The following is a 25,582-nucleotide window of genomic DNA, read 5'->3' on the forward strand; positions in this document are numbered from 1 at the left end:
AACTTGGGCTCTTTTTTGTAAATCATATTAATGGTAGCTCACATTGTCTACCACTTCATAGTTCCTCAAGTATTTCACATCTATTATCTCACTTAATAAGAGTTGATGATAAACAGCATTTGCTGAGAGCAGTTTATGTTCCTGGACAGTGCTAAGCACTTTACAGCAATTATTAAGACTTTCCTCTCAACAAATGGTGAGGTAGGTATATTAGTTTCTATCATTCCACAGCCTCAGTGTCCCTAAGTAGAGAACTTAATCATAAAATTGTTCACCTACTAGAGAGGGTACAATGGAACAATTCCTTACCTTGTTTAGGAGGATCCATGGACCCTTAGCACATCATTATTGAATTAACCATCAAGACAGTGAGCTGGCTACAGATCTTCTTAAGAGGTCACTGTAAATATTCCTCACCTCTTCTCTCAGGCTCTCCAGGATCACACAGTCAAAAAAATGAGGAACTTCAAATTCAGTGCTCTTTTTAAATTGCTCTTTCACCTTCCTTTCACTGAAAACCCAGTTCTAGTTCTCCCTTGTGTGGGACTGGACTTCATGATGATATTTTTTCCCTCACTCCACAGAGCATGTTGCTATTCAGAATATTAAAGAACAAAAGGGAATCAATCTGCTCACATTCTATTCCAAGGTTCTAAAGATAGCGGGTGGTATATTATGTATATATGTCCTCTCAGAGTGCTGAGCACTTTGAAGCTATTCCCTGAGAAGGGAGAAGGCAATATCAATGAGGAGTGTGCTAATGTTTTCTGATGAACTTTGACTCTGCTGTTATATCAGTAAAGGTTAGAAGTAGTGGCTTGGTAAGCTGAAAGCTGGGGCATTTCATTGATCTCTTCATGTGCCTCTACTGCTAGGTGTTTCTGGAATATTCAGTACTTAATGACAAGGTTGTGTAAATGTTCAAAATAGAAAACATATTTAGGTTAAAACAGCTTTCTTTAAACTCTCTAAAAGGCTTCACAAATCATTTGTTGAGCTTTTTGAAAAGAAAAATCATACCACTTAAAATATATTTCTAATTAATGCATTGTAATGACTTTTTTGGGAGTACAGCTCGATGAATGTTAACCCATGTATCGAATCAAGACCCACTGTGACAATCAGGATGCAAAATTGTTCTGTTTCCCCAAACAACTGTCATGTGCCCTCCTTTTGAAGTCATACTCTTCCACTCTCCCTAAACCCTTGATCTGTTTGTTCTCTGTCACTCCAGTTCTCTCTTTTTAAGAGTGTTATTTAAATGGAATCATACAATAGGCATCCTATTAAGGTTGCCTTATTTAATTCAGCACAATGCCTTAGAGAGTCATCCAAGTTATTAGATCAACATATATAATGCTCATTGCTGAGTAGTATTCTATTTTTTGGATGTCACAGAGTTTGTTGGTACATTCACTTGTAGAATGACAATTGAATTGTTTCCAGCTTTAGGCAATTAATTATAGGACATCTGCAAACATGCATGTATAACTTTTTGTATGAAAGTAAGTTTTCATTTTCCTTGGAGAAATATCTAGGAGTGAGATTACTGGGTTGTATCACAAGTTTATGTTTAACTTTATTAAGAAATTGCTAAGCTGTTTTCCAGAGAGAGTGTATGGACATTTCATATTCTACCACTATGAGAGTTCCAATTGTTTTGCATCCTCTTCATCACTTAATATTATCAGTATTTATTTTTTAATTCTAGTCATTCTGAAAGGTGTATTGTGGTATCTCCTTGTGGTTTTAATTTGCACTTCCCTGATGGCTAATGGTGTTGAATTATTCTTCATATGTTTATTTGACTTTTGCATATTCTTTTTGGTAAAGTGTTTCTTTATGACTTCAGTATTTTAAAATTTAGTTGTTTGTTGTCTGATTCCTCCAACTTTATTCTTATTTTTCAAAAGTTTTCTCAATGTCTTAGGGCTTTCTCTTTTAATATAAATATTAGGATCAGCTTCTCTGTAGCTAAAAAAAAAAATCTTTCTGGGATTTTGATTGGAATTAACTAAATCTATAAGACGTCTTGGAGAAAATTGACTTCTCTATGTTGAGTTTTTCGGTTCATGAATATGGTATGTCTATTCTATTATTTTCTAGTAGCAGTGTAACAAATTACCAAAAACTTAGTTGCTTAAAAAAACACCCATTTATTGTTGCACAGTTTCTGTGAGTCAGAAGGCCAAGAACAATGTGGCTTAGCTGGTTCTCTGCTTAGGGTTTCATAAGGCTAAAATGATGGTGTCAGCAATATTGTGTTCCTTTCTGGTGACTCAGATGATGAATATATTTCTATTCCTTTAAAAGTTATTGGACTATTCATGTTGTCTATTTCATCTTACCTCAGCTTTAGTAGTTTGTAGTTTTTGAGATATTAGTCCATTTTATATAAGCTATGGAATGTATATGCCTAGAGTTTGTAATATTCCTTTATTACCATTTTATTGTCTCCGTGATCCCTAGTCATGTCCCCTCTTTCATTTCTATTATTAGTGATAGGGAAATTTTTCCTTCTTTTATGTGTCACCTGGCTTGAAGTTTATGTTTTATTGTTCTTTTCAAAAAACTAACTTTTGATTTCTTTATATATATATATATACATGTATATATGTACATATATGTTTTTTCCTGTTTTAAAATTATTTGATTTCTACTCTATAATATAATTTCCTTAATTATGTTTGTTTAATTTATTCTTCTCTTCTTTCTCTAGTTTCTTAAATGGGAAGATTAGATTATGGGCTTGACATCTTTCCTTTTTTCTAAGACAAGGCTTTAATGCTACAAATTATCCTCTATACACTACATTAGTTGCAACCTACATACGTGGTATGTTCTATTTTTATTTTTGTCAAGTTAAAAGTATTTTCTAATTTCCCTTATAACTTTCTTTTTGATTTTTTAAATAATATATACTTTATTTTAAGGTATATACTTTAATTTTGAAGAGTTTAGAAATTTTCCTATTATCTTTCTGTTACTGATTTCTAATTCTGTGGCTAGAGAACATATTTTGAATTCTTTTAAATTTGTTAAGATTTTATTTATGATACATGATATGGTATATCTTGGTGAACGCCCTACTGAAAAGAATGCAGTATTTTTTACTTTTAGAATCCTCAAACAGTTGTTCCATATAATATGCTCATGTTTTATAACTGCATTCATTGGGAAAGACAGGATGATGAATATTTACTTCCTTTTACCCCAAATCAGAGTCTTCCATGTTACTTTGCCAAAATTTTATTTACTGATAAATATTGGATTCTGTAATACTCTGCACAAGAATCTTATTTTCAAAAAAGCCCTAGAAACTCCATAAAAGTTTGATTATGAAAATAATAACTTTCATATCTTAATGCTATCCCTTTCCTGTAGAATGGAATAATTAATAGCTTTTCCTGTTTTCTTCAAAGGCTTGTTTGTCATATCTTAGGTAAGCACAGAATGCAAGACCTACTCAGCCTTTTTGCAGTAATTTAGAGAAATTTAAAGGAAAGATCTGAATGGGATCAGGGCAGGATCAGAACTCAAGGACGTGATTTGACCCTTCATGGGGATGGCCTTCTAGGGTGTATTGATTGGTGTGAATGGCCAAGTTTTCAAAACTGAAGAGTCATCGTTTTCAGTGTGCAGGTCATAGAGAAGGGTGTGCTTCAACCATGGCAGTAATGAAGCAGGTTTAGCAGTTTCATGGTTACAGGAGGTTTATCTAGCAGACTGTAAGCCTTTACAGGGATATAAGGTAGGCTTCTGGAAGAGGGTGCTGACAAGCACCAGGTCGAAGGCCTGAGTGGGTGTTTTCTGAGTATAGAGCCATATATGAGATCAGGAAACTGAGAAACAAATCCAGTCCTATGACCTGCTGAAATGCTGCTGTGCAGAAGGCAGGCAGAACAAATGGTGATTCAGGGCAAATCCCACCCTTGGGGCAGCAAACCTAGTTTCAGCCTGTCACCTGCTGGCTAGATGAGAGCATCCAGTCATCAGAGTGATGCAGGTAAGGAGATGTTAGTGATTATCAAGTCTAGAGAATGCAGGCAATAAAAACTTTCATATGCAGAAACAGATGTTAAGGTGCTGAGCACATGTTAAGACACATCTTTAACATTGTTGTTGATTACAGAGAACTAAGTACATTTTAAATCTTGCTAAAGGATATAGGCATTAAAGTTGATATACTGGGAAACAACGGGATTAAATTTGAGAGACGTACCGAAATGCAAGGGAGGAAGTACGAAGATTGTCATGCAGTAAATAAAATGGATAATGCGAGAAAGGCTGGGAATATATTATATGTAGATTCCAGTCATCTGAAGCAACAGCAGGGTCTGTTAGGCCCCATCACAATAATCTAAAGCTAAGCTATAATTTAGACACTGAGAAACTATGTTTATTACCCAAGTCCCTTTGCTTTCTGACAGTTTCTCCATCTCTGACCCAGCACTCCCTCACTCTAGGAGGCAAGAATCAAAAGTGTATTATTGTTTACAATAATAAAATTCTGAGGCCGAATACAAAACAATGCTCAATGACCCAGCATTCTCTGAGAGGTTTCAGATCAGCCAACCTCCTCCCAGTAACATTGGTACCTGTAATCTGTCAAAAGCAGCCTGCTCAATCACATTTCCTTTTCAGTCTGCTTTATTCTAATTCATCATAGGGCAGGACTGGCCCTGGATATGTGTTTGCAGACAAGTTATCTTTAGATTAGCTTTGCCTTGGTGACCTGACTCTTTGCTGCCTTCAGCATAATCCAGTTACTCTTGGGAATATCAATTAAGGCCCTCAATCACACTAATTAGAATGTCTTCTGAATGTTGCCTTAGGAATTCAGCAGCTTATAAACAGGCAAATTGGGAAAATCTAGAGGTATGTGGGGTTTTTTAAATAGCCCACAGCAATTTGGGAGTCCGTAATGCTTTAGCACAGCTGAGTAGCGGGGCTGAAATTACTGTTCCCTGAATGCAATGAAATCTCTAGTTGCTCTTTGCTGGCAAGTTTAATGCAGAATAATTAATTACATTTATTAATGACTTGGATGAGGATACAGGTTGCATGCTGATCAAGTCTGTAGATGTCACAAAGCTAGGAAGATAGTAATTATTGTGATAACAGACTCCAGAACCAAAATGATTTCAAGACAGAATTTAGCAGCAATCTATCCAATACATGCATGGCAGTGTTCCATAAAGTACAATTTGATGGTCATATTGCTCCTCTACTCAGAAAACTTTGGTGATCCCCTATCTGCTGTTTAAGTTACATCCTATGCCCTTAGTCTGTTCATTAAGGCTTTGCCATTGATCCTACCACTGTCTACTTTCCAACAAAATCTTCTATAGTTCTTTTTCTAATACCTTGTGCTTGAGCAAAACTCAGTTCTTTATATACTATTTTCTCTTTGTGTTCTATGCTTTCACTACCTTTGAGCATCATTCTCCACTCAAAGTTTCTTTTACTCATATGTTCCTTTGCCTCAAGTCTAAATATCCAAACCAGTTCAAATGCCACCTCTTCTTTTATTGTCTTGGCCGGAGTGACCCCTTTCCTTTGCTAATCTTCAATAACACTTATCTGTTCGCCTCTATTTTTATCACTTTTACTTTTTATTACAGGGTTTTTTTTTGTGTGCACATTCTAAGTTTCTGTTAGACCCTGCCTAGTGCTAGAATTTCTGTCTGGTAACTCTTTTTATCTCCTAAGTGTCTCTGGATGTGTGTTCTATTCATAGTTGATGATACCAAAGTCGCTTCCTTGGGGTTCATCTTTACTATGGAAAAGTGCCTTTAGAGAAAGCCCTACATCTTGCTCACTGAGGCTTCGTAGTTATATGATAGCAACTTGGAAACTCAAAGGATACATCCTTGAGGGGATGGATATTTCCATTTTCCATGTTGTGCTTATTTCACATTGCTTGCCTGTATCAAAACATCTCAGGTCCCCATGAATATATATACCCTCTCTATATATACCTACTATATATCCCCCCCACACACACACGAATTAAATAATTTGGAAAAGAAGGAGAAAATGCTCAATACATATTTTATTGAATAAATGAAAGACTGATGAAGAGAAAAAAGATTTTCCCAAAGCCATAATATAAGAGTTGGAAGTAGGAGGTGCTGGGAAGAAAACATCATTTAATTTATCAGATAAAACAATAGCTTCTGATATGATGAGCTCACCTGTGATTTGTGTACAACCAGGCTAAAAAAGAAAGCATGAACCAGAGATTTTTCGAGACGTGTGGTTAAGAGAGGTGACGGGAGTTGGAAACTCGCATCATCCTTTAGGGTAGCCACACAGCTTGGATTCCTTGTGTAGTTTATAACTTTCGTTTTAATTTAATGCTCTTAAAACTGCCCCATTTTAAATAATATTATATGGGAACCTTATTTATCAAATACCTCTTTGATCAGTTTAAGCAGCTGCATACCTGTGGTTGTGAAACTTGTGGCATAGGCTCTTTGAGATCATAGTCTTTGTAGTTAGCCCAATGTGGATGTAAATCCCATCTTTGTCACTTAGTAGAAGTATGATCTGGACAAGCTCTCAAGACCTCTGCAGGCATTCTTATATGACTATTACATTCGACACACAAAGCAGAGTTCTTAAGCACAGATTTTCTGCATTGTCTTCAGGATTCAGTATGTATAGCCCACAGAGGTTTTAGCAGTGGCCAGTTATGTCTTGGATAGTAGGAAAAGAAATACTTCACGGAGCTGTCAAATCTCCAGGTCTTCTGCATTAAATATCACACAACCAAATGTAAGCGTATGGGTCACAGTAGTGGGCTGCTTCAGCTGGTTATCAATAGGAAGGCTAAATATCACAGAAATTAGACTCCTACCTCATCATTTCTCTCTTCCAGTGAGAAGAGGAGAGCAAGAGCAGCAGGGAACTAGATTTATATAGTTTTCCTTAACATAAATTTAGAGTGTGATGGATTGCAGACAAAGTCTGAATCCAGGATTCCTAGACTTTCTACGTGTCACTAAAATGGAAAAGTACCTGGATTGTAAAATATTCCCACTGGAAATACACCAAGGGAATGCAAAGAGGGGTAAGAAGTTTGAATTATCTGTCCGGAATGTGAGTCCTGGTCAGAAAATCCAGATGAATATTTTTTAAGTAGGCAGTTATAGTTCAGTGAAAAAGATAGTTGTAGAGACAGACAGTTGGAGTTTGATTATAGCTCTACCACTTTCTAGCCAAAGGATCTTGGTTATGTTATTTAAACTTGTCTATGAAATTTCTTTATCTGCATGTAATATGGGAATTAAAAACAACAAAACAAAGCAAAAACAAAATAAAACCTGTTTTATTGGTTGGTTCTGACAATTAAATTTGTTGATACTGTAAAATTCCTAGAACAATCCCTAGTCTATAGTAAGCAAGCATGCATACATGCTAGTTATTATCATTTAAGCACTTCAAAGTAATAAGCGATTCTCCTTATCTTTGTGTTTATGTTTATAGGATGACACTTCTGTGGTGTGTAATGAGTCTCTACTTTTATGGAATTCTGCAAAGTGATGCCTCAGGTAAGTGAATGGCTTTTGAAAATGTATTAAAATGCAAGTCATGCATAGAGTAATGAGTTCACTCTTCCTGAGAATGAATTTAAATGAGCATAATGTTATTTATGTCCATTGTCTTCTGTGGTAGCAAGTAATCATAAAGCAGAATAATAACAATTTTGGCGATAGAACCACTGATGTCTCTAGTCTTCATGGGATAGAGTGCACAGGGGGAAAGTGGTCTGCTGTGTTTAAATACAGGAATTTTCATCACCTTCACACTAAGCCAACTAGACTATTGCTGTTTTCCCTTACCTCAGGTCCTATGGGGAAAAAGTGGAAGTGATAATAGCACAATCTGTTTTTCAGATTTGAGCCAGTGGTGGAGAAGGCATCAATGGTAATTATCCATTGAGATGGTAAATGACATAATGATGAGTTTTTGTCATATTGTTTCTATATAGGAAAAAAAGAGAATTTGTCTTTAGACTCATTCTTTCTTTGGATGTTACTTCATAAGAGGAGCCAACTAAGACCTTTATTGAGATTAAAAAGCAAACTCAGTCATCATGGGCTTGGATCACATGAAATTAGAGATGGAAGAGACTTGCTATTCGAAAATCCATCTTTTCAGGTTGCCTCTTCTTCCCAGAACTATGCCCAGAACCACTCTCCACCTCTGACTATTAGTCATTAAATTGCAGCCTGTGTTTTTGGACTAATCAAATTCTTAGAAAGTTTTTAGTACATAAAACTGAAATTTGTCTCTTTGATTTTAGCACCTAAAACTGAAATTTGTCTCTTTCCAAATATTTACTTGGCTCAACTGCAGGACTGGAAAAAAAAAAAAAAAAGATAAGAAACAAAACAACCGAAAACCTAATGCAATGATTCTCTAATTGTAATGAAGGAAACCTAGAGGTCCTCATTTTATAAAGCTTTTCAGGTAAAATTCCCCTGAACACCATGAACCACACTTTCCATATCACTGTTTTAATTCCTTTTCTGTGTGAGAGGGCTTCTAAGAGGGCTTCCGATATGTTTAGTTACCATATAACCATGACCTCAGTGTTCTGCAATATATGCCTCCAACTGTTTTTCATATGACATAGATCTGAGCCCTCCTACCATCCTGATCATCTTTTCTGGGTACATTTCAGCTTTTCTGTACTACATAAAGCATTGTATTGGAAAGCAAAAATAGCACTAAAGGAGTGGTATAAGTAGGACAGAGTCAGCTCAAAGCTGAAAGGAGAGGTAACTTCTAGCCTTGTTGGCCCTTTGGAGCTTCACAGAGGAATGGCTGTGGATAACCGGGGCTGCTGTTCAGCTGGGATGCACTAGTAGACAGCTCCCTGGCTGTTTAGTCCAGCATCGATCCTGCTTGGTTAGGTGTCCCATTTGATAGGTGAATTTCTTGATGTCCTGATTTTCAAATATAGTAAATATAGTTCTTGATTTTAATTTGTTCTTCTTTGATTTAGTTGTATGTTTGAATGTTATCTGCTCACAGAAGCTTCCTTGACCATCTTAACTAAAAATCCCAACCAGTCACTGTCTATCCCTCTCTCCTGTTTCAGCTTTCTTTATAACACTCACATTTCCTGATATTATATTAACCTTCTTTCTCTTGTGTCCTCCTCCTCCCTCTTCATCTTCCTCCTCCTTTTCCTTCCTCTTTTTCTCCCCCAACTCCCAGTCCTTCCTCCTTTTCTGCCTTCCTGCTTTTGTTTCTCTCCATCCCTTTTCTTTCCTCCTTTCCTCTCTCTGTCTTGGATTGGATTTTAAGCTGCCTGAGGGCGGGAAGTTGTTCAGAAACTTTTGTTTGTTATCCAAACACTCGGAATAATGATTGACACATAGACACACAACAGATACTCAATATGTAGGTATTAAATGGTTGAACATATGCCCCTTTATATCCCTTCCCCTGCCCCTAAACTGTGTAGTTTTATAATGGAACCTGTTTGGGTTCATGCCAGTAACTTATGATGTGGTTTTTGTTCTCCCTTATCTTGAAGGAAGAGGGAGAGGTGACTGTGTTACCATTGCTGAAGGATCGTGAAGGTTCCAGAAGCTAGTGAGTGCTGGTACCTTCCCAGCGGTCCTGGCCATGTTACTTTTCTGAATGACCTTCACTGTAATCCATCCAAGGAGTTCCCAGCCCCCACCTCAAGTGCTGTTCGTAAGAGAGCTTTCTACCCAGGAACTGTGACTCATAATTCTGCTAGGGGAAACTAACGTCTTGAATAAGATAAGTTCTCATACCAGCCACATTGCGTCACCATGAGAGCAGGAAACATGTTGTAATCCCCACAGCCCATCTGGCACATACTCATTTGCCTTCCTTATGAAGAGGTGTATTGTGTCTGACAGTGATGCCACTTCCTAGTTGGAGGGAGAGGAACAAAAAGGACATGTTGTTGACAAAAACTAAAAGAGCAACTGGCTCTGGGCTAGTGGGGGAAGAAAGAAATCATCGCACATCTCGAGGGATCAACCAACCTCTCTGCGCATGAAGGTATTGCCTTTTACAGGGTATCTGTGGATGCTGACAGGTTTGTTGGTCTTTTGTGAGACTCTCCTTGTGCTCAGGTTCCCGTCTCAACGGAAACACGGGTTGATGTCAGGGACAAAGGAGGAATGTTCTGAAAACCCTAAAGCACTCTACATGCATATCTTAGTAGTAAGACATTTATTTTGTTGTTCTGAGTCCTTCTGTGTGGGCTTTTTAAGATAAGCCTCAAATATAAAAAAAGAAACCATAACAGCATCAGAATTTAGCGCCACGCAATGTGTTTTCACATGCAGTGAACTGGCCTTTAAGTCATACGATTCTAACTTCAGATCAAGATTTTTCTGGTAGCAGTAATGTGATCTCCTTATCCCCTCAGGAATGGGGAAGCAACATTTTCATCTTAGGTGGTGATAAAAGCAAATAATTTTTATAAAGAGCTTTATTTCCCTTTAAGGAATTAAAGCTTAGATAATTATAATAGTGATTCTGTAATTATAATGTGCTAGTTGTGGTAATAATAAAGCTCCCTCTGCTTAAAAAAGCAGTTTGCATTGTACATATTCAGTGTCATTCTCAAGCCCAAACCATGGGGTAGTCAGAGCTGTTGTAACTACCTTCGTTGGATAAAACAAGTTACCATCAAAGTATTTAAATGTATTACTTGAAGTCACACAGCTATACTTAGCATGCCTGTAACTTCAACTAGTTTCTGGATTCCTGACATCAATATTATTTTTACTAAATATGCTTCAGTTGGGGTCTACTAGAATATAAATGATTTAGAAAGAAGTTTAAGATCTAAGGGACCACAGGTAATCAATCATTTTGCAAACTGTTGAAGAACCCCTCTGTGATAGGTCTCTATGCCTTTTAGGTAAGGAGTATCTTTCCATTGTTTTCCTACCCCTTCACAGTGCTTAAACATTTTCTTCAGGAGGAAAATGATTGTAATCCAAAATTCAAACTCAATATTCCTGTTTTGCTTATTATAGTATTAAATATTTTTACTAATAAACTCAAAGAGGTTCTGTTAGTAAGACTTCGAAATGAACACTTCAGCTCAATACATGTCTCTTTTGCTGGGCTTCATTGGCAGCGTGTAAGGAAGCTGAACTGGTAAAAGCTGCCTTTGGAGTAGAAATAAATTTTGGAGCCTGTGATCCCAAGTTGAGGCGATAATAAAAATAGCACCATATAGAATATAATGAATTTTAAAAATATTACCATAGCAAAATTATTTGCTGCACAAATCACATGAAAAAGATAGTGCAATGCCTCCCCAAAATGCAGGCACACACACAAATCTTTGAAAAAGATTTTATTTCAGAGTCAACAGTTGACCGTGTGCCAGGTGCAGGGCTAGATTTCACACACATTATCATTAACTTCACAGGAAACATTGTATAGGGTAGGGGCTAGAGACTCTTCTACCTGTTTGATAGTTTGGGAAATGAAGCTCCAGGGAGGTAGCCCAGGTGCATGATGCTCATGATGGCATGCCTGATAGAGCTAGGCTGCCTTGACTCCAGAAACAGTGCTCTTTTTTTTTTTTTTTAAATCCATACTACATTGTGTTTCTTTAGGACTATGCCCTGCTAAGAGAAGTAATATCCTCTGATTCCTTTTTCATTATATTTTTACAAAATTTGTAGAGAATGGAAATAATCTATCAAATTATTGGGAGTGAATTACACAATGCAAAATAAATAAATAGTAAAAAACACTGTGGTTTCCTAGTAATTGAGAGATTTAAGTTCTGTTACTCTGTGAGTTGTTTGAGAACAGTAAAGTGGTCATTTCATCATTTTTTTATCACTGTGTCTTTATTTATAAACCAAGCTAACCAACCAGACAACTAACAAACAACAGCAGTAGATCCCAATCAATTCCAGTTTCTTGTTTTTCATGAAGGAACATTATGCATCATGGACACCCACAGGGTATATTCCTCCTCTTAGTTACTTAAATTGCTTCTAGTAACAATGTTAACAATAATTTTACTTTATTCTAAAGATCATGTGTTTGACCATTTTATATTGTACAATCCAGGGTTAGTAAGAGGAGTTTCTTATTTAAGAGTATTACAGTAAGGTTTGAGAGAAGGAAGAGAAAACAATTACCAAATAGAATGCTGTGGGAGCAGAGAAAGTTACCCATCCTGTCAGGAGATATTGGGGAAGACTTAATCATTGCTCTTTCCTAGGAAGAAATGCATCTCTTTTTGGGAATGAAATAGTTCAGGCAACTCAAAAGACAGTATGAAGGCATTTAGAAGCCAAGCTGGAAAGACAGGTTGGGAACAAATTTTGCAGGACAGGAATTACTTCACATGAAGAAAATGTCCACATTTAATGTATTTTGGTTATAGTTGGCTAGGTGTCTTTCTTTTTTAAATTCTGTCTTGCCTTTGCAAGGACATACAATATTATTAATTCTATGTGATGCTTCTTTAGCTTCTGGTAAGAATTCAATTTGTTGCCAGCCCCAATGGCCTCATTTTATTTGAATATCCTTGCTTTAAAAACTCCATACTCAGATATACTCGTGACATGGCTTCCTGTATTGGTTGCCCATGACTAGTCATCCTGAACATTTTTCATTTCTATGTAATTTAGTCCAAACATTTGGAAAATGTATGAAGAATACTGTTTCATTTTATTCTTGAACCTAAAGGTCATTGGAAGTACAGAATTTCACCCTGTTGTCATTTAAATGATGCGTCGTGGGAGCAGATCTCTTCACTTTTTTTTTCTTTAAGCTGTGTTTGTAGTTTGAAACACACTTATGTTTTAGTTACTTATATTTCCCAAGGGTGGATTTACTATAGCCTGATTGAAAAGAGATTTAAGTGCCACGTAATTGGCCTGATACTGACTTTGCAGATACACGGCTTCTTTTATCACAGTGATAATTCTAAGTTTAGAAAAATGACCTGGTTCTTTTTCACATGGCTGTGTTAGTTAAGGGAAACCAGTATTTTTGCAGGAATGCCTGCATATCACTGTAGGTAACAATGTTTGTATTACAAGAATTTATTCTACGCTTTGAATTACCTTTGTTTTTGCTATCATTTCCCTCCCTCCTCCCACCCTGAATATTCATTTCTACCATATTTTTAAGGACCAGATCGCCACCTTGGCAGTGACTCACTCCCAACACCAGTTCCTACCCATTTTTATTTCACCATTTAAAAAATTTCTTTTCTGTGTAACTGATTAACTCCTTTAGAAAATGAAATACGTATACACCCAAGATAACAACACAATGATTGCTCTGTTTTTAAATCCACTGAGTGCTGCCATCTCTCTTTTACTTTTAAGGAACAGAGAGAAAATGGATACATTTCACAAATAATTTGGGAATCTCAGTCAACTTCAAGTACCTGCCATCCAAACCTATAAAAGCTGATGTACACAGTTGCTTGGGTTTGCTCTTTCCTGTTTTAGAGACAGTAGGAACAACAAAAATGCAAGGCAACTAAGAAAATGAGAGAAAAGAAATAAAATAATAACTCCCTCAACAACCTAGGCCATAGTGTGTTGTTTTTATGACATTCATTTCTCCTTCTGCCATAGGAACCAAAATGCTCGGTGTAGCTGTACATTATTGGGAAATAAATATCATTTTTCTACAGTGTTGGTAGGGTCTGAAATAGTGATTTAAGGCTCTTATCCATCAGCCCATTTTTTTTCTTCCAAGATACTCTCTTATTTTTCAAAGTGCTCTTTGAGATATATAGGAGTGTTCATTTTGATATGTACACCAATTTACTGGTATTTGCATTTCATCTTCACTTACATAAGAAAATGTTATAGTCTCTTTGAGATTTGGGCTTGCCATGCAATGCTTGCAAGACTGACCAATCGAGACTATTTGCCAATTATGTTTTCTCAGTGGTGCCTTCCCCAGGACCTACTGCATAAGTGTAGATACTTAAGAGGAAAGGAAAAGAAAACAAGCACATCTATCATGATTTCTATATGTGTGATTTTTTTTCTATTAAATATTGCTTTTTATTAATTTATTATAGTGAGTTTTATTTTATTACGAATTACTTACACTTGCATAAGAAGTATACCATGGGCCAGGTGCACTGGTTCATGCCTGTAATCCCAGCACTTTGGGAGGTTGAGGTGGGGAGATTGCTTGAGATCAGGAGTTTGAAACCAGCCTGTGCAAAATAGTAAGACCCTGACTCCACAAAAAAATTTTTTTAAAAATAGCTGGGTGCGGTGATGCGCACCTGTACGCTCAGCTACTCAGGAGGCTGAGGTGGGAGGATCAGTTGAGCCTGGGCGGTAAAGATAAAATGAGCTGTGATCATCCCACTGCACTCCAGCCTGGGCTATAGAACAAGACCCTGTCTCTCTTTCTCAAAAAAAAAAAAAAAGTACAACTACAGTTGAAATATGGACCTTTATTATTATTACTAGATGAGAGATTAAGTTGTATTTATGATAGGTAACATGACATTTTGAAGTATTTATACATTGTGAATTGGCTAAATCTAGCTAATTAACATATGTCTTGCCTAACATAGTTACCATTTTTGGAGTGAGAATACTTTCAATTCACTCTTATCACTTTAAAGCAAGCTTGTCCAACTCATCACCCGCGGGCCACATGAAGCCAAAAACAGCTTTGAATATGGCCCTACATATTTCTAAACTTTCTTGAAACATTACGAGACTTCTCCTGATTTTTTTTTTTTTTTAGATCATCAATTATTTTTAGTATTAGCTTATTTTATGTGTGGCCCAAGACAATTCTTCTTCTTCCAAAGTGGCCCAGGGAGGCCAAAAGATTAGACACACCTGCTTTAAAGCAAACAGATATACAAATTATTGTTCCCAAGTGGATTTCAATCATTATTAATCATAATTTACGATAGTTTTGTTTTCCCTTTTGTTCAAGGGGGAGAAATCTTTGTTTGCCATAGACTTATCTGATGAGCAGATGCAAAAACCTACTAGCTTTAACTTGATGCACCTGATTTAACCTGAATGCCCTATCCTTCTCTAGAGGCTTTGAGACTTCAGACTGTCCCAAAATTGCTTAATGGACTGATATTTGATTTTTAAAGGGAAAACATTAATTTTATTCTTATATTTTCCTTTTTTTGAATTTTTAATTTATCTGGTCATCTAAGGAAAATTGAATTTCTTATACGATAGATGTTTTGACATTCACATGGCTTGATTCTACATGTCTTTTCATCATTTTCTGATGCCCACTCAAGGCAAAGGAAAAGAAGAAAAAGAAGAAGGAGAGAAGAGAAAGAATGAGGGAGAGAGGAAGATAGGGAAGACATTTTTTTAAAAAGAGGGATAGTAGGAAAGAGAGAGAGAGACAGAAAATACAAAGAGGAAAATAGAGATAGATAAAGTATTCCTAGATGGATTTCCTGGATTTGATGCAAACCCAGCTATATACTTTTTCAGAATACCAAAGAAACTAAACCATTTTTAATACCACATTTAAATACTTCCCCACTTTTTTTTTTTCCTGAGCTTTGCATTGAATGGTTTCCTTTTTGAACAGTTGATTTTTTTCTAGGTGTTTTGTCTGTTTGTTTTACATTCTTACCCTTTCCTTCCTTCCTAGTATATTAAGATGGTGAGAGAAAATAGAAACTTTAAATCTTTCGGAAATTTCCTTGCATCTAGCACACCTACAGCCATGAGAGTGATCAGCATCTCTAGGGATAAGGCTTTGTTAATCAGGATACTTTTATTCAGAAAAAAAAATAAAGGGTACAGCAGAGATGGTGGAGACTGAAAACTTTGCATGCCCTTCAGGATAATGAAGGAAGAAGAGATGGCAGGCAAAACCGTCAAGACTCTGGATCCACTTTTGCAAGTTTCTAAGTCCTAAGGCAGAAACTATCTGCTGTTGTTTGCAATTGACACTGAGCTGTGAAATGTCTTTGCTAGTAGCTATGTATTTCTTGAGGCACAGTAGAAACCCAACCCATCTATATTCAGGTCTAAGAGGAGGGCCTAGCTTTATTTGGAGGTTGATTGAAATCATGGAAATTGTAAATGGAGTAATTAGTAATCGGAAGTGTTGGAGGACTTTCTCCCTCCCACTGCAAATCTTCTTAGTAAAATGCTAAGGGTAATTTCAGGAAGAAAGTGAAGACAGGGTCTTTCTTCCTGGTTGCTTTATTAAGGCAAACTTTTAGCTCTCTCACCTATATTACTCTCAATATCCTGTTCTTAAAAAGGGTCTCTCATCTATAATGCAGTAATAATTGATGACTACAGTAATAGCCATGAAGCATTTTACAGTATTGGTTTTTTAATTACTAAAAGAAGACCATGTTAAGCTAAATATGACTTTAAATCTATTTTATTTTAATTCTCTGTAAATTGATAATTGCTATGTAGTGAGGTAGGTAATGGAAAGGAAGGAAGGTGAGGAACATAACATTCTTTAAATCAAGGACTATACTCATATAAGATTATATTCATTTCTGAAAAGCCTCATAATACAGAAATGTGTTTTTTCTTCTATTGTTATAAGTGAGGAACTCCAAATTCAAAAAATTGAATTAACTTACCTAATATCACTATAGTAGTAAGTGGTAAAATTTGTATTGCTATTTGACTTTAAGATGCACTGTTATTTAAAATATACCATGCTGCCACTGAATTATTTATAATTAAGACTTCATTTTCCAAACATGCCAACCAAATCTATCAATAACTGATGATATGGAACACACATATTTGAAAAGAAACATTTAACCAGTTACCAAAACAGAACCTAAGATGTGATTTTTCATGTTGCAAATAAAATTTCAAGGTGATTTGCTCCAGTCTTCCTGAAACATATATAGTACACTTTAATTGTGTATATAGGGATAATATACATATTTCCAAGTTTATAAAAAAATTTTCAAAGGAAAGCAGTTCTAAACTGGAATAAGATTGCAGATCGATGAGGGAAAGGTGGCTTGGTACAGATGCAGTGGGTTTGAGTGGAGTGGGAAGCTGTTAACTTTGGTGTGCTGCAAGGTTGCTTTGACATTATTCATATGGCTTCCCCTGTGGCTAACTCAGAGGTACTAAGTCTTAATTCCCTAGCTTTTCCTCATTTTCCAACGACTGACTGCAGCCTCTATCCCTCCACTTAGGGGGTAAGGGACTGAGTCAAGGATGTTTGCACGTGGCTCAGAGATTTTTTGGGTACCCAGCAGTGTAGAGTTCTAGAAAATTCTTTTCAGTTTAAAAATGCCAGTTCTTTTCTGCTAATCTTTGGCAGTGATTGGAGGTGAATTGTGAAATTTGATTGTGGTTTCACTCCAAGTTCTATTTTATTTCTGGTGGAGCTGGAATGTTTTATCTTTCTCCGAAATGATCACTTTTTGTGTGTATGGCAACAAAACAGCTAGAATAACTGTCACTTGGGCTCAGTAAGTACACAGAAGTATGGGCTGGGGGCACCTTAACCCATCCATATTCATACACAGGTAAGCTATTTCACGTACTGCAAACTCTCCAGAATTGAAATCCCAGCAGATTTAATACACAAATCCTCTTCAGTTCCAGGGAAATCAGTTTTTTAATATGCTAATTATTCATTTCAAAACATGGAATATTTTTGTCACAAAAGGATGATAAGTATTGCCCTCCTATTTTAAATGTGCATCTTTGGGATTTAATAGAAACAGGGCAAAGATCTGTATAACCTCCATATTTACAGAGGTTGGTCCTTCATGATTAGATGTGAAATCCAATTCAGCATATGTCTCCTGGGCACCTTTTACCTGTTATGTGCTGACCCCCGTCCATAGGGTAGGTAAAGATGAGAAAGACATTGTGTGTGTATTCATTCATTTATCTATAGTGTATGACTATGTGCTAGACACTGTACTTGCCTGTGTTGGTAACCAAAACAAATTATCTTTGCCCTCATGGAGTTCATAGTCTTGGGAAGGGCTTCAAGTCATTTCTTACTTGAAGAAAATAAGTAAATAAACCTATTTGTATAAGAAGTTCTCTAATTATAAATAAGGCATTATAGTGATGGAACGTAATGGGATATTCCTTTCCTTATCCCATAATTAAGGAAGATCTATTAATGAAGATGCTATTTTATTGAGAATTGAGGGATGAGAATGAGCCTTCTTCAAGGACAATGGGATGGCATGTAGGCGCTGGGTTGCGGGAGCTTCACGAACTATGGGGAATGGAGCATGAGATGAAAAGGAAGAGGTAGGCAGGGTGCAGCACATTCTGAGGATGTTGTTACATTTACTTTAACTGCAATAAAAAGGCATTGAAAGGATTTGGGCAGGACCCTTACATTATCCAGCTAAGGTATTAAATGAGCATGCTAGCTGCTATGTGGGAATAAGATTGGAAAAGATTTCTGTTTTTCCCAGTATGGCGGACAAGGTCCTTTAAACACCCCTTTTGCTGTAAAGCAGCTTGAAATGCTACATTTAAAAATAAATGTCATTTAAAATGAATTGCTGAGTTGGTAAGAAATCCTTAGAGGCCAAAATTGAAGTGAAAACAGGAATCCAGAAAAGAAAGGAAGCCAGCTCTGCAGCTGGCGGCTGCCCAGGGTTAACATCCAGAGTCAGAGGAAGAAGATATATTTTAATGCTAGGACATTTGGATAATTTTTTAGAAAAAATAATTAAATACCTACCTTGTACTTCACAAGGTAGGAATTTAATTGGGGTACAATTCCTACTTTGTACCCTGAAATAAATCTCAGTTGAATTAAATATTTGAATATAAAACATAAATTAAACTCTAAGAGTAGTAGAAAAAAATACATGCAAATATTTTTTATAATGTTGGGATGGAGACATTTCTAGATATGTCATCAAAGGTAGGGGTTAGCAAAGAAAGGCTGATGTAATTGACTACATAAAGATTTTAAAAATTAGTACAGCACAAAATATTATAAGTTAAAGGACAACTGAAAAATTGGGAAAACATAAGTATATGGCAAAGGGTTCATGTTATCAGAATACAAGGAGCTGTTATACACACACACATACACACACACACACACATCTTTTCAGTATAAAGCATACTTTGGAAAAATTAGCAAAAAAATTTGAAACTAGCAGTTCAGGCCGTCAAAAACGGATCAGCATAGATTGATCAGGCTAAAAAGAAGCTCTAGTTCATGAGTGAGAAAATAGATTCAAGCTAATCCAACATGAGATGCCATTTTTTTTTCACTCATTCGTCTGGCAGAGATTAAAGAACAATTCCACCTAGCATTGGTCAGGATACAGTGATTTAATGACCAGGTATGCTGGTCTCACACACAGTGGTTGAGAGTGCCCCTGGCATAGGCTTTGTAGAGGGGACCTTGGCTATTTGTTTCAAAGATACCCCCAAAATACCTCCCTTTAATCTTACAATGAACCATCCATTACTGTATCCTAAGAAAATGGTCATAGAAATACGTAAAGACATACACAAAACCTGTATTTTTCATAAGATTTTTACAATGAGTAATATTGGAAACAATATGAATATTCATGATAAAGGATACTTAAATCAATATATACATATATATATACTGATATATATACATATATTGATATATATATATATATATATCAGTAAAATGGACTATGATGGACTTGTTTGTAATAGATGTGTCTGTTTAAAAACAGGTGCCATATAGCAGAACTAGTGTGAAACCTTTACCAATTGTGGCAGTTGTTTGCTAGAGCTACGTGATGTGGGCTTGTAAGAACCAATTATTCAATTTTTAGAAAGCTTTTAAGCCCTTTATTAAATTAGTCATTTGAAATTGGCTTTGGTAGGAGTCTTTACCCCATGGAAATTGGTAAACTGATGCTAGAAATTAGCTTCCTCATCACCCCCTGGGTATTACTAGCATGTCACTCTGGTCATACATATGTAAGCATGTGGAAAACCTTTTTGGCATAAGATACACCTTTTTTTTTTTTTTTACAGGGTCTTGCTCTGTCACCTAGGCTAGAGTGCTCATTACAGCCTCAAATCCCTGTGCTCAAGAGATTTTCTTGCCCCAGCCTTTCAAGTAGTAGGGACTACAGGGGCATGTTACCAGGCTCAGTTAATTTTTTCTTTCTTTCTTTCTGTTTTTTTTTTTTTTTTTTTTTTTTTTTTTTTTTTTTTTTTTGTGGAGATGGGGTCTCGCCATGTTGCCCAGGTTAGTGTTGAATGCCTGGCCTCAGGAGATCCTCCTGAGTGATCCTCCTGCCTTGGCCTACCAACGTATTGGGATTACAGGTGTGAGCCACCATGTCCAGCGTACACCCAAATCTTAACCATGATTACCTTTGAAAAGTAGAATTATGTTTCGGTTTATTTCCCCCCCTTTTAAAATAACTTTATCTTCTGTTACTACATTAATTATTTTAGGATTATGGCCTCCAACTGCATGAATATTGCTACAAAGGGAGCTAAGCATTGAGCACATGTGGACATCAACATGGGAACAATACACACTGCAGACTACTAGAGAGAGGAGGGAAGAGGGCACAGGTTGAAAAACTACCTATCGGGTATCTGTACCCCAAACTTCAGGATCATGCAATAGTCCCATTTTACTAACCTGCATCTGTAGCTTGTATCTAAAATAAAAGTTGAAATTAAAAATAATTAAAAAATAAAAGTACTTATTGTCTGACTGTATTTCAATCTAGTTAAATTTATGATTGGAATTAAAGGGTAACTTAATTTTTAGAAATAAGAAACTATATAGATCTGAACTGTTGTAATCCTTGGGATGGCAAGCAAGAGGGAATTGTGACAGGTATGATAGTTTAAGCCTTGGCTCTTTGTTTCTCTCTGTAAATTGATACGGTAATAACTTCTCTAGCACAGAGATAATTTCAATATTCATGAAATGACCTTGGTAAACTACTAAATTAGAAGTTTTCTGAGGGAAAATAGATATTACCATAGATTTTCCTGCGTTATAACCATGGCTCATCTTTCTGTATTTGTTAGTATGTCATGTCAAGAAAATAAGCATTAGCTACCCAAATACTTGGAATTTGAAATTAGTGACTCCCCACTTTCCTCCATCAGTCTACTAATATTGGATACTGTATTAGTCTGTTCCCAAGTTGCTAATAAAGACATAACTGAGACTGGGTACTTTATAAAGAAAAAGAAATTTAATGGATTCACAGTTCCACGTGGCTGGGGAGGACTCAAAATCATGGAGAAAGGTGGAGGAGAAGCAAAGGCATGTCCTACATGGCAGCAGGCCAGAGAGCATGTGCAGGGGAATTGCCCTTTATAAAACCATCAGATCTCATGAGACTCATTCACTATCATGACAACAGCATGGTTAACCCTCCCCACCACCACTGTGATTCAATTACCTCCCACTAGATCCCTCCCATGACATGTGGGGATTATGGGAACTACAATTCAAGATGAGATTTGGGTGGGGACACAGCCAAACCATATCAGATGCTTAGCCCAAAACCTATCAATACACTCTTATTCTTACGTACTTTATCTACTGATTTAAACATTTCTCTTCATTATAGGCAGCTTTCTGTTTTGTTTGTTTTTGGTTTTGCTTTTAAGAGCTCAGTACTACAGAGTATACTAAGCTAGTTGTCAGCATTTCAATATATGTGTAGGCATCGTTATGCATGTGTTAAGCAAATGAGTACTTTCTCCTTTATCCATCGGCATTCCTTCATTTCTCTATGCCATAAACATATGTTGTATTAGGCTTACACTGTGTGCCAGCTACAGTTCACATTACCATTATATTCACTAACCATTATAGTGATGAATAATATCAAATAGCATTTTACAGTATTAAAATGCTTATATTATTTGATCTTAGAATAACATTGTAAAATATATTATTATTCTCATTTCACAAATAAGGAAATAGTAGCCTGGAGAGATTAGGTGGTTTAGACATAGTTTTACATATAGGAAGTAGAAGAACCAGAACTCAAGGTTTTGTCCTCTGTTCTCAAGCCCATGATTCTTTTCTCCTGGCAGACCCAAGGGATATCTACCCTTTTATTACTGAGGACATCTTTTATTTTATATCTTTTCTAAAGATTCCTTGTATTGAAAGCAATAAAACCAGACACATTAGTCATGCAGCCATCACAACAATCTAATTTTAGAACATTCCATCACCCCAAAAGGAAGCCCTGAGGATTAGCAACCAATCCACAACCCGTTCTCACCTCACCAAGCCCTAGGCAACCACTAGTCTACTTCCTGTCTCTATAGATTTGCCTATTTTGGATAGTTCTTATACGTGGGATGATATTATATGTGGCATTTTGTGATTGATTTAGTTTGCACTTAATGCAATGTGTTCAAGGTACATCTATGATATAGCATGTATCACTACATCATTTTTTAGTATTGAATAATATTCATCATTGAATAATAATTGATAAATATTACTCATCCCTGATGGACCTGTGTGTGGTTTCCAAATTTTGACTATCATGAATAATGCTGCTATGGACATATGTGTACAAGTTTTTACTTGTCTGTTTTCAGTTTTGTTGGGTATATAGCTAGAAGTTACTGAGTCATGGTAACTCTATGCTTAATATTTTGAAGAACTGACATTTTCCAAGGTAACTGTACCACTGTAAATGTCTTTTTGAAGTATTTTGAAGTATATACCTCTTTGAGGTGTTTGCACTCTTGTATACAACTGAGAACAACTCGTGTGCACATCTATGGTCAACTTATTTCAGCTCTCATGTATCTCACGTTCAACTTTCATACTCTACTGATTTCAGCTCCAGTGAATATCTGTCTAGATATGGGACTGCTGAATCAAATGCTACTCTTATTTTTAATTATTTGGCAACACTTCCATAGTGTTTTTCTAGAATGGATAAAGAAAAGGCATTATGTCATACAATTGAATATCAGTCAGTCCTAAAAAAGGAGGAAATCCTGCCATATGCATGGACCTGGAGGACATTATGCTAACTTAAATAAGCCAGGCACAGAAGGACAAACACTACATGATGCTGTTTATGTGAAGAATCTAAAATAGTTAAACTCATAGAAGCAGAGAGTAGAATGGTGGTTGCCGGAGGCTGAGAAGGGGGAGAAATGGAGAGGTGTTAATCAAAGGATGCAAAGTTTCAGTTAGGCAAGGTAAGTCCTAGAAATCTACTGTGCGGCATAGTGCCTGTAACACTTCTGTATTGTATACTTAAAAGTTTGCTAAGAAATTAAATCTTATATAAGGTGTTCTAATCGCTAAAATAATTAATAAATAAATAAATACATAATAGGATGGGAGCAAACTTTTAGAGGTTATGTATATGATTATGGCATAGATTGTGATGATGGTTTCTTGTCCATGTATGTATCTTCAAACTCATCACTTTGTGCACATCAAATATGTACAGTTTTTTGTATGTCAATCATGCCTCAATAAGGTGGTTTTTAAAAAAGAAGCAGCAGAAGAGGTCACTGTGAATTCAGAGGTGTTCAGAGGATTCAGCCCTTTAATCTCTGATTCAGTAAAGGGGCATCTGAGTGTTTTCTTTTTTGTTACTATAGCAAATATAAATCTCAGTGCTATGGGAACTCAGAAAATGTTCTGGATCAAAACTTGCCCTGGGTAATTCACAATGTATAATGCAGAGAAGAAAACCCTGGACCCAAGTCAAATCCTGGCTCCCTGTGACTCTCAGTGTCCTTATCTATAAAATGAAGCTGATAATATCAGCTCTGCTTGCCCCACAGAACTGTTTTGGAGATCCAGTGAGAGAATGAAGCTGAAGTTTTCTGTAACCAGTAAAAGCAAATAAGGAAGCAGATGCTCAGTCAAATGAGCCTAGAAACAGATACCACACACTTGGCAGATAGGTAAGCACCAATTGGTGCTCTGTATTATGAGAATAGGATAGAGACTTTTTACCTTGGAAGGTGAGTGCTTGCTTACAAGAATCCATATAGCCAAATGTGAGCAAACCCTTGCCCATCAGAGTTTTTGCAAAATCCAAACGTTCAGTTATATATCAGTTGTTTAAGAATTCAAAAGTAGATAGTAGCTTATTTTTTAAAACCAGTTGCTTTACAACCAGTTTGTGATTCTATGATTCTCTGCTACCTTCCCTGATTTTGATGACTCTAAATCAGTTGAGGCTTGTATTATTTTTCTATTGTATTTTTCTTTTCTTTTTTTTATTATACTTTAAGTTCTGGGGTACATATTTACCAAAGAAAGATGGGAAAATAAAATTTCTTCATTCAACGGTGATTGTTTGCAGTATTTCCGTGAGCCAGGTATTTGATAGGCATTAGGATATGATAAGGAGCAAAATAGTCCCTGTTCTTTACTTCATGCTCCTTTATTTCTTATCTGTTCCATGTCTAACTGTGTCAGGGCCCCTGCTATTCACCGTGACTCATGATGGCACCAATACTGTGTTTTAAACATGAAAAACAAAGCAGAGGTCAAAGTTAGGTTCTAAAAGAAATAAATATGAGGAATAACATAAGGAGGATAAAAGATGTTGAGACTGCAATTCAGTTCTGTTGCTAATTTATTGGGTGAATTTGGGCGAGCTGCTTAACCTCTCTGAATCTGTTTCCACATCTGTTAATTTGCTTAGCTATTGACTCTAACAAACTAGCATTCCATAGTTTGAGATTCTTGAACTCCCAACTCCCAACCTCAGGTGATCCACCCCCCTTGGCCTCCAAAGTGCTTGGATTACAGGCGAGAGCCACCACACCTGACTCATAGTTTGAGATTCAAGAGCCTCTGAACCAAGTTGCCTTTCTTTCTCTTTATGTTTTTGATCAATCTATCTTTGCTCATTTTCCATGCGGCTCTATCTGCTCTTCTCCATCTTAAGTATCCTAGTCCAAGCCACATAATCTCATTCTTTAACTTTTCTTTTCTTTTTTTTTTCTCTCTCTCTTTTTTTTCCTTTTGAGATGGAGTTTAGCTCTTGTTGCCCAGGCTGGAGTGCAATGGCATGATCTTGGCTCACTGCAACCTGCCTCCCAGGTTCAAGTGATTCTCTAGCCTCAGCCTCCCAAGTAGCTGGGACTACAGGTGCCCACCACCACCCAGGCTAATTTTGTATTTTTGGTAGAGATAGGGTTTCACCATGTTGGTCAGGCTGGTCTCAAACTCTTGACCTCAGGTCATCCACCCACCTCGGTCTCCCAAGTGCTGGGATTACAGGTGTGAGCCATCATGCCTGGCACATTCTTGAATTTTTCTGCAGCAACTTCCTAGCTAGCTGTTTCTCCTTCACTTTTTCTTTCTACAGTTCATTCTTCACACAGCAACCAATGTTACCTATTTCAGATGATAAATTAAATCAAGTGTCTCCTCTGTGGAAAACTCTGGAAATATTTCCCATTATTCTTAGAATTAAATTTAAGTCCCTTACAGTGGCCTATGTGATCTTATATTTTCAGGTTCCTACATGTTGCTTCAGCTTCTTCATATTCCACTGTTCTTGCCCCTGGCAATTAAGTTTTTGAGATTCTTCCAGAAATTCACATGTACTATTCCCTTTCTCACCTAA

General features: G+C 36.5%; 1 protein-coding gene across 5 annotated transcripts in view; it reads left to right on the forward strand.

Annotated features, from left to right (window-relative positions):
- Window positions 1–25,582, forward strand: part of IL1RAP (interleukin 1 receptor accessory protein) — a 153,850-nt gene that overhangs the window by 42,349 nt on the left and 85,919 nt on the right. For all 5 annotated transcript variants that reach the window (XM_021671369.2, XM_064366920.1, XM_064366922.1 and 2 more), the window contains exon 2: window positions 7,492–7,556. In XM_021671369.2, the coding sequence (XP_021527044.1) occupies window positions 7,493–7,556 (64 nt within the window). In that variant the 5' untranslated portion in view covers window position 7,492. The remainder of the gene's footprint in view (window positions 1–7,491; window positions 7,557–25,582) is intronic.

The sequence above is a fragment of the Aotus nancymaae genome, unplaced genomic scaffold (assembly GCF_030222135.1).
Source record: "Aotus nancymaae isolate 86718 unplaced genomic scaffold, 86718_ANA_hifiasm-v0.15.2.pri h1tg000067l, whole genome shotgun sequence".
Lineage (NCBI taxonomy): Eukaryota > Metazoa > Chordata > Mammalia > Primates > Aotidae > Aotus > Aotus nancymaae.